Source organism: Homarus americanus, unplaced genomic scaffold (assembly GCF_018991925.1).
Source record: "Homarus americanus isolate GMGI-L3 unplaced genomic scaffold, GMGI_Hamer_2.0 scaffold53233, whole genome shotgun sequence".
NCBI lineage: Eukaryota > Metazoa > Arthropoda > Malacostraca > Decapoda > Nephropidae > Homarus > Homarus americanus.
In genome coordinates, this window is record NW_024751660.1 from 1071215 (window position 1) to 1083979 (window position 12765).

Genomic DNA, 12765 nt, shown 5'->3' on the forward strand with positions numbered 1-12765 from the left:
CCTGAATAATGTAAAGGAGAATAAATATCCAACAGGAAAACATAAGATGGGGTGTTGTGCTGACTGACTTCTCTGATCTCCTATTGGCTGTAATTTCGTGGATTTACATTATAGTCCACCAATCACAGTTAAGTACGGGATTACTGGACGAATGCAATATTTACGACACCACAATCAAGCCCCTGGTGCCGCCGTCCATGGAAGGGCCCCCGCCGCCACTGGGAAGGCCCCGGGAACCTCCGCCGCCCTTCGGAAGCCCGGGACGACACTGCTTCTAGGAAGGCCCCTGGGGGCATCGCCGGCCTTGGAAGGGTCTCTCCTGCCTCTGTCAGGGCCCCTACTGCTCCTGTCAGGGCCCCACTGCGCATGGGAGAGACTCCAGCGCCCCTAGGATGGCCCCTGGGGGCGCCGATGCCCCTCCGAGGGCCCCTTTGGACGCCGTTCCCCTGTGAGGGCCCCGAGGGTGCTGCCGCCATTAGGTGGACCCTGGGAGCGCCACCGCCCCAGGAAAGGCCCCTAGGAGAGCTGCCGCCCCTGGGAAATCCCCTTGATTCGACACTCCCCCTGAGAAGGCCTCTGGAGAACTAACACCTCTAAGGAGGGCCCATGGGGGTGATGCTGCCCCTGGGAGGGTCCCTGAATTGCCACCGACTCTTGAAGTACTCCTGCTGCCCCGAGGAGGACCCCAGTGGGTGTGGCGCCGCATTTGGGTAGGCCTCTGGGGGTGCCGCAACCCCTGGGAGTGTCGATGATGGCGCCACAGCCCCTGGAAAAGGACCCTGAGGGCGCCACACCTCCTGTCAGGGCCTCTGGGGTCTTCGCCCCCCCTGAAAGGGTTCCTGGTGGGTTTCACCGCCCCTGGGTGGGCCCCTGGGAGCGCTGCAACCATTGACAGGGCCCCTGGGGTCGCCACTGCCCAAAGGAGGTTCTTTGGGGGCGCAGCTGCCCCTAAGAAGGACTCTAGGGGCGCTGTCACGCCTAGGGAGGAGTCCTGGGGGTTCTGCCGCCCCTGGGAGGGCCCCTGGGGTTCTGCCGCCCGGGGGTGGGCGTCTGGATTCTCTGACACCTTATGGAGCGTCCATGGGGGCGCCGCCGTTTCTGGGAGGGATATTGGGGCGCAGCAACCTTTGGAAGGGCCCCTGGCAGCGTTATCTCCCTGGGAGAGCTCCTGGGGCATAACCGCCCCTGACAGGGCCCCTGGGGTCTCTGTCACTCCTGAGAAGGCCCCTGCGAGCACCGTAGTCCCTGGCAGGGCCCCTGAGAGCTTTGCCGGCCCTGGGAGTAACCCTGGGCTTGCGCCACCTTCCCTGAATGCGCCATCGCCACTGGAAGCGCCACCGCCACTGGAAGGGCCCCTAGGCGGCACCACCGCCGCAGAGAGGGCCTCTAGGGGCGCCACCTTCCTTGGCAGGGCCCATGGGGTCGCCACCACCACTAACGAGGGCCCCTGGGGGGGCAGTTGTTTTTGCACTATACAAAATTCTGGGAGATATGATTTTAAATAAATACACACAGCATTTCCAGTATCATCGCAAACTTAATAATGTAAAGGAGAATAAATATCCAAGAGGAAAACATAAGAAGGGGTGTTGTGCTGACTAACTACTCTGTTCTCCTATTGGCTGTAATTTGGTAGATTTTATTAGTCCACCAATTACAGTAAAGTAAACGATTACTGGACAAATGCAATATTTACGACACCACAAACAAGCCCCTGGGGGCGACGCAGTCCCTGGCAGGACCGCCGCCACCGGGAAAACCCACGCTGCTCCTAGGATGGCCTCAGGGGGCTCCGCCGCCCTTGGAAAACCCCTTAAGGACGTCACCGCTTCTAGAAAGGCCCCTAAGATGCAACTGCCCCTGGGAAGACCCTGGGAGCGCCGCCGCTCCTGGGAGGGCCTCTGATGCCCCTGGGACGGCCCTTTGGGGCACCGCTGCCCTTGTCTGGGCCCCTGCCCCACCTGGGGGCACCGATTCTCCTGGGTTGGCTCCTGGGGATGCAGCAGCCCCTGTGTGGTCTTCAAGGGGCGCCTGGGCATGTGGGAAAGCCCCTGAGGGAACTTCTGCCTTTGGGAGGGCCCCTGAGAGAGCCACCGCCCCAGGGAACTCCCCTGGGAGCACCGCCAGCCCTGGGAGAACCCCTTGTGGCGACGCTGACAGTCGGAGGGCACCTGGGGGCGCTATCACCAATAGCAGGGCCCCAGTGGGCATCGCCGACCCTGGGAGGCCCGTGGGAAAGCCGCTGCCTCTGGGAGATCTCCGGGGGGCGCCGCAGCCCCTGGAAGGGCCTCTGGAGGCTCCCTGCATTTGGAAGAGCCCCTGGGGGAGCCTCCGTCCCTGGGATGGCCCTTGGGGGCGATGTCACCCTTGGAAGGGCCCCTGGGACCGCCGCCGCATCTGGCAAGGCTCTTTGGTTCGCCACCGCCTTTGGGACGGCCCATAGAGTACCGCAGCCCCTGGGAGGTACCCCGGTGGTGTCACTGCTCCTGCGAGACCTCTTGGGGGCGCCACCGCCGTTGGGCGTGCCCCTGGGGGTGCTGCTGCCACTAAGGAGAGCCCCTAGGTGCGCCAACGCCCCTGGGTGTTGTTTTTGCACAATTTAGAACTCTTGGAGATATGACGTTAAAAAAATACGCAGTCCATCGCATTTTCAGTATCATCGCTTCCTGAATAATGCAAAGAAGACGAAATATCCAACAGAAAAACAGAAGATGGGGTGTTGTGCTGACTGACTGCTCTGTTCTCCTATTGGCTGTAATTTGGTGAATTACATTTTAGTCCACCAATTACAGTTAAGTACAGGATTACTGGACGAATCTAATATGTACGACACCACAATCAAGCCCCTGGTGCCGCCGTCCATGGAAGGGCCCCCGCCGCCACTGGGAAGGCCCCGGAAACCTTCGCCGCCCTTGGGAAGCCCGGGACGACACTGCTTCTGGGAAGACCCCTGGGGGCATCGCCGGCCCTGGAAGGGTCTCTCCTGCCCCTGTGAGGGCCCCTCCTGCTCCTGTCAGGGCCCCCATTGCCCATGGGAGAGACCCTAGCGCCCCTAGGATGGCCCATGAGGGCGCCGATGCCCCTAGGAGTGCCCCTTGGGATGCCGATTCCCCTGTGAGGGTCCCCGGGGGTGCTACCGCCCTTAGGTGGACCCTGGGAGCGCCACCGCCCCAGGGAAGGCCCCTAGAGGCGCTGCCACCCCTGGGAGAACCCTTTGATTCGACACTCCTCCTGAGAGGGCCCCTAGAGGACTACCACCTCTAAGGAGGGCCCATGGGGGTGATGCCGCCCCTGGGAGGGTCCCTGAATTGCCACCGACTCTTGAAGTACTCCTGCTGCCCCGAGGAGGACCCCAGTGGGTGTGGCGCCGCATTTGGGTAGGCCTCTGGGGGTGCCGCAACCCCTGGGAGGGTAGCTGATGGCGCCACAGCCCCTGGAATAGGACCCTGAGGGCGTCACACCTCCTGTCAGGGCCTCTGGGGTCTTCGCCGCCCCTGAAAGGGGTCCTGGTGGGTTTTGCCGCTCCTGGGTGGGCCCCTGGGAGCGCCGCAACCATTGACAGGGCCCCTGGGGTCGCCACTGCCCAAGGGAGGTTATTTGTGGGCGCAGCTGCCCCTAAGAAGGACTCTAGGGGCGCTGTCACCCCTACGGAGGAGTCCTGGTGGTTCTGCCGCGCCTGTGAGGGGCCCTGGAGGCTCTGCCGCCCAGGGGTGGGCCAATGGGTGCTCCGACACCTAATGGAGCGTCCATGAGGACGCCGCCGTTTCTGGGAGGGATCTTGGGGCGCAGCCACCTTTGGAAGGGCCCCTGGCAGCGTTACCTCCCTGGGAGAGCTGCTGGGGTCATAATCGCCCCTGACAGGGCCCCTGGGGTCTCTGTCACTCCTGAGAAGGCCCCTGCGATCACTGTAGCCCCTGGCAGGGCCCCTGGGAGCTTTGCCGGCCCTGGGAGTACCCCTGGGCTTGCGCCACCTCCCCTGAATGCGCCATCGCCACTGGAAGCGCCACCGCCACTGGAAGGGCCCCTAGCCGGCACCACCACCGCAGAGAGGGCCTCTAGGGGCGCCACTATCCTAGATAGGGCCCATGGGGTCGCCGCCACCACTAAGGAGGGCCCCTGGGGGGGCAGTTGTTTTTGCACTATACAAAATTCTGGGAGATATGACTTTAAATAAATACACAGCCCATCGCATTTCCAGTATCATCGCATCCTGAACAATGTAAAGGAGAACAAATATCCAACAGGAAAACATAAGTTGGGGTGTTGTGCTGACTGACTGCTCTGTTCTCTTATTGGCTGTAATTTGGTGGATTTACATTTTAGTCCACCAATCACAGTAAAGTACAGGATTACTGGACGAATGCAATATTTACGACACCACAAACAAGCCCCTGGCAGGACCCCGCCGCCACTGGAAAGAACCTATGCCGCTCCTAGGAAGGCCCCGGGGGCCTCCGCCGCCCTTGGGGACGTCACCACTTCTAGGAAGGCCCCTGAGATGCAACTGTCCCTGGGGGCACCGCCACTCCTTGGAGGTCCTCTGATGCCCCTGGGACGGCCCTTTGGGGCACCGCTACCCTTGTCAGGGCCCCTGCCGCCTGTGGGGGTGCCGATTCTCCTGGGTTGGCTCCGGGGTATGCAGCAGTCCTAGTGAGGTCCCCAAGGGGCACTTCCTCATCTGGGAGAGCCCCTGGGGGAACTTCCGCCTTTGGGAGTGCCCCTGAGAGCGCCAACGCCCCAGGGAACTCCCCTGGGAACACCGCCAGCCCTGGGAGAACCCCTTGTGGCGACGCCGACAGTGGGAGGGCCCCTAGGAGCTTCGCCGACCCTGGAAGGCCAGTGGGGGAGCCGCTGCTGGGGGGCGTCTCAGCCCCTGCAAGGGCCTCTGGAGGCTCCCCTGCTTTTGGAAGAGCCCCTGGGGGAGCCTCCGTCCCTGGGATGGCCCTTGGGGGCGACGCCACCCTTGGAAGGGCTCCTGGGACCACTGCCGCAACTGACAAGGCTCCTTGGATCGCCACCGCCCTTGGGACAGCCCATAGAGCGCCGCAGCCCTTGGGAGGTACCCTGGTGATGTCACTGCGAGACCTCTTGGGGGCGCCACCGCCGTTGGGAGTGTTCCTGGGGGCGCCGCTGCCCCTAAGGAGAACCCCTGGGTGTGCCAATGCCCCTGGGAGCAGTTGTTTTAGCACAGTTTAGAGCTGTAGGAGATATGACGTTAAAAAATTACGCAGTCCATCGCATTTCCAGTATCATCGCATCCTGAATAGTGTAAAGGAGAATAAATATCCAACAGGAAAACATAAGTTGGGGTGTTGTGCTGACTGACTTCTCTGTTCTCCTATTGGCTGTAATTTGGTGGATTTACATTTTAGTCCGCCAATCACAGTTAGGTACAGGATTACTGGACGAATGCAATTTTTACGACACCACAATCAAGCTCCTGGGGGCGACACCGTCCATGGAAGGTCCCCCGATGCCACTGGGAAGGCCCACGCCGCTCTTAGCAGGGCCCCGGGAAACTCCGCCGCCCATGGGAGGCCCGGGACGACACTGCTTCTGGGAAGGCCCCTGGGGGCACCGCCGGTCCTGGAATGGTCTCTCCTGCCTCTGTCAGGGCCCCACTGCTCCTGTCAGGGCTCTCACTGCCCGTGGGAATGGCCCCGGCGCCCCTAGTATGGCCCCTGGGGGCGCCGATGCCCCTAGGAGGGCCCCATGGGACACCAATTCCCCTGTGAGGGGCCCCGGGGGCGCTGTCGCCCTTAGAGGGACCCTGGGAGTGCCACCGCTCTAGGGAAGGCCCTAAGAGAGCTGACGCCTCTGGGAGAGCCCAGGGGGTATCATCACCATTACCTGCACCATCATCACCATTCCCTATCCCATCATTACAATTACCTGCACCATCATCACCATTACCTGCACCATCATCACCATTACCTGCACCATCATCACCATTACCTGCACCATCATCACCATTCCCTATCCCATCATCACCATTACCTGCACCATCATCACCATTCCCTGCACCATCATCACCATTACCTATACCATCATTACCATAATCTGCACCAGTATTATAACTGGTTCACTGTAGAAGGTTTGCTCAACTAAGGCCTTGACTGTTCAAAATGTTCCAATAAATTGATGAGAACACAGAACTCTTATTACATTCCATCACACATCTGGCAGCCATGTATTATGTTGGCTCTTTTAATAATATTCAATAAAATAAATTAACCTTAGCTACAGAAATTAAAAAAACAAATTCACATAATCGAAATTTTAAAAAAATTTGCAAAATTAATTTTACATTATAGATTATCAGTAATATATCCGTTAGCCGGAATCCCTCAAACCCGGAACTCTCCGATAGCTGGAATTGAAATTTTCTCAGAAAATCGTTCCCAAAGCCAGAATTTTCCAGAAAATTCTGGCTTTGGGAATGATTTTCCGAGGGGCACATTTTCCGGAAAATTCAGGAAAAAAATTCCCAATACCTGGAAAATTCCAGGGACGGATCTTTTTTCCGGGTTTGAGAAATGAAAATGAGGCAAATTTTGCGGAAATTGAGAACATTTTTCCGTTACTCGGAAATTCCGGGGATGATGGATTTTTTCCGGTTTTGAGAGAGTCGTCTCATTACCCGTAAATCTCTCATTCCCAGAAGACCTCTGCACCAATTTTTCTGGCTTACGGGGATATCACTGTATTAACAAATTAAAAAAAAAATTAAATGGATTTCAGGATTATTAAAAACTCTAGTACAGAACTATAAATTGGTCTGATTAGATTAGGTTAGGTTAGGTTAGGTTAGGTTAGATTAGATTAGAATAAGTTACGATTTGGTTAGGTTGATATGTTTCTATTCCATTATATCCATTTTTAGGCAAAGAAAAACAGTTATCATGCACATTTTATTAGCTAGAGAATATACAGTACATAATTTATGTATAAGCCTGAAATATATTTGTAAAATAACAGTAGGCCTACTAAATTGAGGTAAAATATTAGTCCATATATTATGACATTTTACAAACATGCATGGGTGTCCGCAGGGGGTGCCAGGGAGTACAATTGTCCCACCCTGGAAAATTATAAATGTTTTTCTTCCCACAATCTATCTTCACATTATGTACATGATCAGTGGTCGAAATAGAAAATTAGAATGGAATGGTAGTACCGTTTCCTTTATTTTTTAAGCAAGGTACATTGTTTTTCTAACCTTTACATCGTATTATGATTATACAGTGGTCCCTCGGTTGACGAACACAATCCGTGCCAGCAGGCTGCTCGTTAACCGAAACCATTGTTTCAATGGGTTTTTGGGTAATTGGTTCCAGCTCACCGAAAATTGCCTAAATTCAAATTTTTTTTTTAGAAATTGACACTTACCTTCAGGTGTGTATATAGAAGGCTCCTGGATGAGGATGCTGATGTGAATTTGAAGAGAAGGAAGTGGAGGTGGAGGAGAAGCATTTTACTGCTTCTTGGAAGGTGAGCCACCTTCCATGAAAATGTCAGGAACCTCTGGACTGACAGATTCTCCACCATGAACATCCTCTCTCCTTCTAGAAGTGGAAGGCTGAGGGATAGCATCTTGTTCCCTCTGCCTTTTACTGAAGAAAGTGTCAATTGTGGTCTGTGGGGCATCTCTCCTCCTCACCATTAACTTATGTTTAAAGAAGGAGACCACTGAGTCCTCAACATGACACAAAGTTAGTTCATTTCTTTCCACATCTAGGTGCTTTGATGCCAGTTCCCTGAACTTCTCCCAGTGGTAAATCACATTTTTCAACTCTTTAGTTGACATATGGTCATCACTTTCAATTTCCTCCTCACCACTGTCAGCCTCTAACATCTCATCCAGTTGCTTCAAGTCATCAGGAATAAGTTCCTCCTCATGAGACATCACAAGCCCTTCGACATCATCCTCTTCCACGTCAAGACCCAATGACTGACCAATGGACACAATCTCCTGGTCCAACTTTGTTTCTTCCTCAAATCCCTCAAAATCATGGACTACTGATGGCCACAGTGCTTTCCATGAAGAATTGAGGGATCTAGTGGAGACTTCTTGCCATGATGACACAATCAATTTTACAGACTCCAGGATGTTGAATTGTGTCTTCCAGAACTGTTTCAGTGTTAGTTCAGGATCATTGGAAGTTGCCTGATGACACCTCCTAAACATTTTCTTCATGTACAACTTCTTGAAGTTGCTGATCACATTCTGGTCCATTGGCTGTATGATTGATGTAGTGTTGGGAGGCAAAAACAACACTTTCACAAAGTCAAATTGATACTCCAAAGTTCTGGCAAATTCAGGGTCATGACCAGGAGCATTATCCATGAGGAGAAGAGCCTTTAAAGGGAGTTTATTGGTGGTTAGGTAGCTCTTGACAGAAGGGCAAAACACGTCAACAGCTCATTCATTAAAGAGCTGTCTTGTCACCCATGCCTTACGGTTGGACTTCCAATAAACTCCAAGCTTTGTTCTTACCACTTTCTGTTGCTTGAACACCCTGGGGTTTTCAGAGTGGTAGACAAGCATAGGCTTCAGTCGGAAATCCCCTGAAGCATTGGCACCAAGCAATAGAGTGAGACGGTCTTTCATCGGTTTATGCCCAGGTAAAGAGGCTTCATCTCTGGTGATGAATGTTCTTTTGGGCATCTTTTTCCAGAACAGCCCAGTTTCGTCCACATTGAACTCTTGCTGTGGAAGATAATTTTCTTCTTCCAAGAGTTCTTTAAATTCCACTAAAAACTTTGCTGCCCCTTCCTTATCAGCACTAGCAGCTTCACCATGCCTAACAACACTGAGAATGTCACTTCTTTTCTAAAATTTTTCGAACCAGCCTTTGCTGGCCCGAAAATCTTCAAATTCTGTGCCTGAAGAACCAGGTTGACCTGTCTTTAAATGTTCGTAAATCTCCCTGGCTCTTTCACAAATGAATTCAGTAGAAACTGAATCACCTTTCATCTGTTTTTCCCTAATCCAGATGAGAAGTAACCTCTCAGTTTCTGCAATTAGGGATCTACTTTTGAATACTCTGGTAGATTTGTCTCTCACTTTCACTTCTTTAAATTTGTCTTTCTGTACAAGAATTGTCGACACAGTTGATGTCAACATGCCATATTCTTTGCATAGCGCATTTGTTTTAATGCCTTGTTCATGTTTTTTTATAATTTCCTGCTTGGTTTGGATTGAAATCGCTTTTCTTGATCTCTTAGGCCCCATGCTGGATTCAAACAATGTCAACACGTGTTTTTTAAAGTTAAACTAGCTGTAAATAAAGAATATTTTCTTTAAAATAACACTGCACTGCGCTATACAGTATATTGTCAATATGTAAAATAAATTTCAAAATGACCAATAATTTGCTTGGAAACAGAAAAAAAGCATTTAGTTGAAGAGTCTCAAGCAAGATGTTACCTCCACTGAAAAAAGAGAGACTAACGCTTGTTTGCTGTGTTAAGAGGCTGGATGGTGCGCATAAAACTCGTCACTTTACCTTCAAGTATGTTCAATAATTCACTGGTCATCATAAAAAAAAAATTCTCATGGTTCTGGATCAAAACAGTCTGATTCTAGTGTAATTGTATGTGCTGAACTCAATTATGACATTCGTATAGCTGTATCAGGCTCAGTTTTCCAGAACCAGCATATCTATATATTTAGTGTACCATGCTATTCATACAGTAATTTATATGCTCATTGGCTCCACTTATGCAATTATTTTGTCCTGATTTGTGCTTTTTTGTTTGTTTCAGTTTGCTGATTCATGATATTGCATATCTACACCTGCATGATTTGTAATTACTCTGAAATTAACAAAACATGGAACGTCGCAAGTGTGTGAACGGTGCTGACAGTTTTTGCTACATATGTGGTGCCTTCACTCCTGGTAGCCTCAAGAAACCAATCACAAAAGCTGTTCGACTGAACTACAAAAGTTACTTCAAATGTCATTTGGGTGACCAAGACAAGAAATGGGCACCTCATGTAGCCTGTAAGTCTTGCGTTAACCACCTGAGCGAGTGGATGTGTGGTAAACGAAGTTCAGGAATGCCGTTTGCTGTACCAATGATATGGCGTGAACCTAAAGACCACAGTAGTGACTGCTACTTCTGTCTCACAAATATTAAGGGAATAAAAATCAAGACACGAGGCAAGGTACAGTACCCCAATATTGCTTCTGCAATCCGACCAGTACACCACAGTGCTGAACTTCCAGTCCCAAATCCACCGACTGAACAAGAATTGAGTGATTCCGATTCTACCTCTACCTCAATGGAAAACGACTACCAGGATGACTCTGAAAATACCAGGCCTAAACTATTTACTCAAGAAGCGCTTCATGATCTCATCAGGGACCTAAACTTGTCAAAAGAAAAGGCTGAAGTTTTGGGATCCAGACTAAAGCAACATAACCTGCTAGAAGATGGAGTGCATATCACTGCAACGAGAAGAGAGCAAGCTGTACAAGAGAAAGAGTAAAGTTCAGAAGCACTTTTAGAACTTCACATTTTGTCATTATAAAGGATTTGAACTTATGTGTTTTGGTACAATTTTTTATGAGCTTATCTGTGATAGGTTTAAAATTGTATCTTGCATGACGCGATAATGTTACTATATTTACTATTTTTTTTATTCTTTAAGAAAGTAGGTCTGATGGTAGAATGAAACATCCAATTAATATTCATTAATATGAAATTAGTCATGAAAGCACAGTCACATGAGATAATCTCATCTTTTGCACGACACGTGATGGAATATTAAGTAATTGTACCTATTGATTTTTTATAAAACCTGGTCTGATAGAACAAAACAAATATCAGATTCGAATTCAGCAATATGAAATTAGTTGTGTGAGCATGATCTCATATGTGAACCATTTTGGCTGTTGACCATTGAATTGTTAAAATGACTAAAAAATTTAATATTAAACTTTTAAAATTATTGAATAGTATAAATTTCTTGATATTTACTAAAATAGTAAGGAATTTAAGCCCTAGAAACAGATTACTGTATTGGCGGACTAATACTACAGCTGGTTGACAGCCAAGTTAGCGAAAACTTGTTGAGGTCGGTTTCACTTTCGTGATTTCTCATTCTGGCGTTACCTTGCCAGAACGGACTTTCACTTTCACGGTGCATCTAGTCATATCTCGCGTGAAGTATAATTTTTTTTTTTTTTATTTAGCTCATAAAATTCATACAAATTACCCGGACAGAATATAATCTACATTGCTGGAATTCTTACAATATGATGATCATTTTGAATATAAACATCATGGATTTGCATTGAACATACAAATTTTAGATCTAATGTAATAATTTGGTTTTACACAAAAGCAAGTATTTTTATCTTTTGTGCAAAATATATGAAGTTTACATTCAAAATATTCCCTGACCTGCAAGGAATCCAGAAATGTCAATTATATTATCTAACTTTAGTCTGAGTTATTATTTATTAGTAAAATGTAAATTACTAATTTCTCCCAAAGCTTCTCTCTGGTAGGAGGACCAACAGCTAGGGCGAGTATTTTGATTGACAGATAGTTTCCTTGAAGAATATTTCTTTGTTTATTTAATGAAGATATATGTTTTAGCTCATAAAATTCATACAAATTACCGGTCAGAATATAATTTACATTGCTGGAATTCTTACAATAAGATGATCATTTTGAATATAAACATCATGGATTTTGCATTAGACATACAAATTTTAGATCTAATGTAATAATTTGGTTTACACAAAGCAAATATTTTATCTTTTATTGCAAAATATATAGCGTTTACATTCAAAATATTCCCTGACCTGCAAGGAATCCAGAAATGTCAATTATATTATCTAACTTTAGTCTGAGGTATTATTTATTACTAAGCGTTAAAATCTAGTGTTTCACCCAATCATTTCTCAGAGGTAGGGCCACTGAGCTGGAAAGAGTTGGTCCTATTTGAATGGACATTAACCTGGCGACTGTATTTCTCTTAAATATTAATTGTGTGAGCATACCATCATAAAATTTAGATGTTATTTTACTACAACATAGGTATTGTGTAGGAAAAAGTGGAGTTTAGAGGTTGGGCCAGTCTCTATTGGAATTAATCCCATATGCTCTGTTGTTCACTTTCTGTGATACTCTGTGGGTTCAATTGACGCGTAAATCGAGGTACTACATTATATATATATATATATATATATATATATATATATATATATATATATATATATATATATATATATATATATATATATATATATATATATATATATATATATATATATATATATATATATATATATATATATATATATATATATATATATATATATATATATATATATATATATATATATATATATATATATATATATATATATATATATATATATATATATATATATATATATATATATATATATATATATATATATATATATATATATGTAATCAGCGCTCACCGGCAGGGTCGAGACCTGGGCCTGCGGTGGGACTGGGGGTTACGCTGGGCACTGGTCTAGTCACCCAGTAGGTGGGGTTCATTCTAGTGTTATTCAAGTCGCGTGTTATATGGACTAAAATGAGTATATATATATATATATATATATATATATATATATATATATATATATATATATATATATGTAAATATATATATATATATATATATATATATATATATATATATATATATATATATATATATATATATATATATATATATATATATATATATATATATATATATATATATATATA

At 47.4% G+C, this 12765-nt stretch overlaps 2 protein-coding genes across 2 annotated transcripts; one reads left to right on the forward strand and one right to left on the reverse strand.

The window, feature by feature from the left end:
* Positions 1-1904: 1904 nt before the first annotated feature.
* Positions 1905-3264, forward strand: LOC121854714 (basic proline-rich protein-like). Its single transcript, XM_042349451.1, has 2 exons — positions 1905-2563; positions 2844-3264. The coding sequence occupies exons 1-2, from the start codon at positions 1905-1907 to the stop codon at positions 3262-3264; spliced, it is 1080 nt and encodes a 359-aa protein (XP_042205385.1).
* LOC121854716 (collagen alpha-1(I) chain-like) lies at positions 3261-5253 on the reverse strand. The gene is made up of 4 exons (XM_042349452.1): positions 5228-5253; positions 4506-5136; positions 3554-4024; positions 3261-3446 (listed from the first exon to the last, which is right to left on the reverse strand). The coding sequence occupies exons 1-4, from the start codon at positions 5251-5253 to the stop codon at positions 3261-3263; spliced, it is 1314 nt and encodes a 437-aa protein (XP_042205386.1).
* Positions 5254-12765: the final 7512 nt, after the last annotated feature.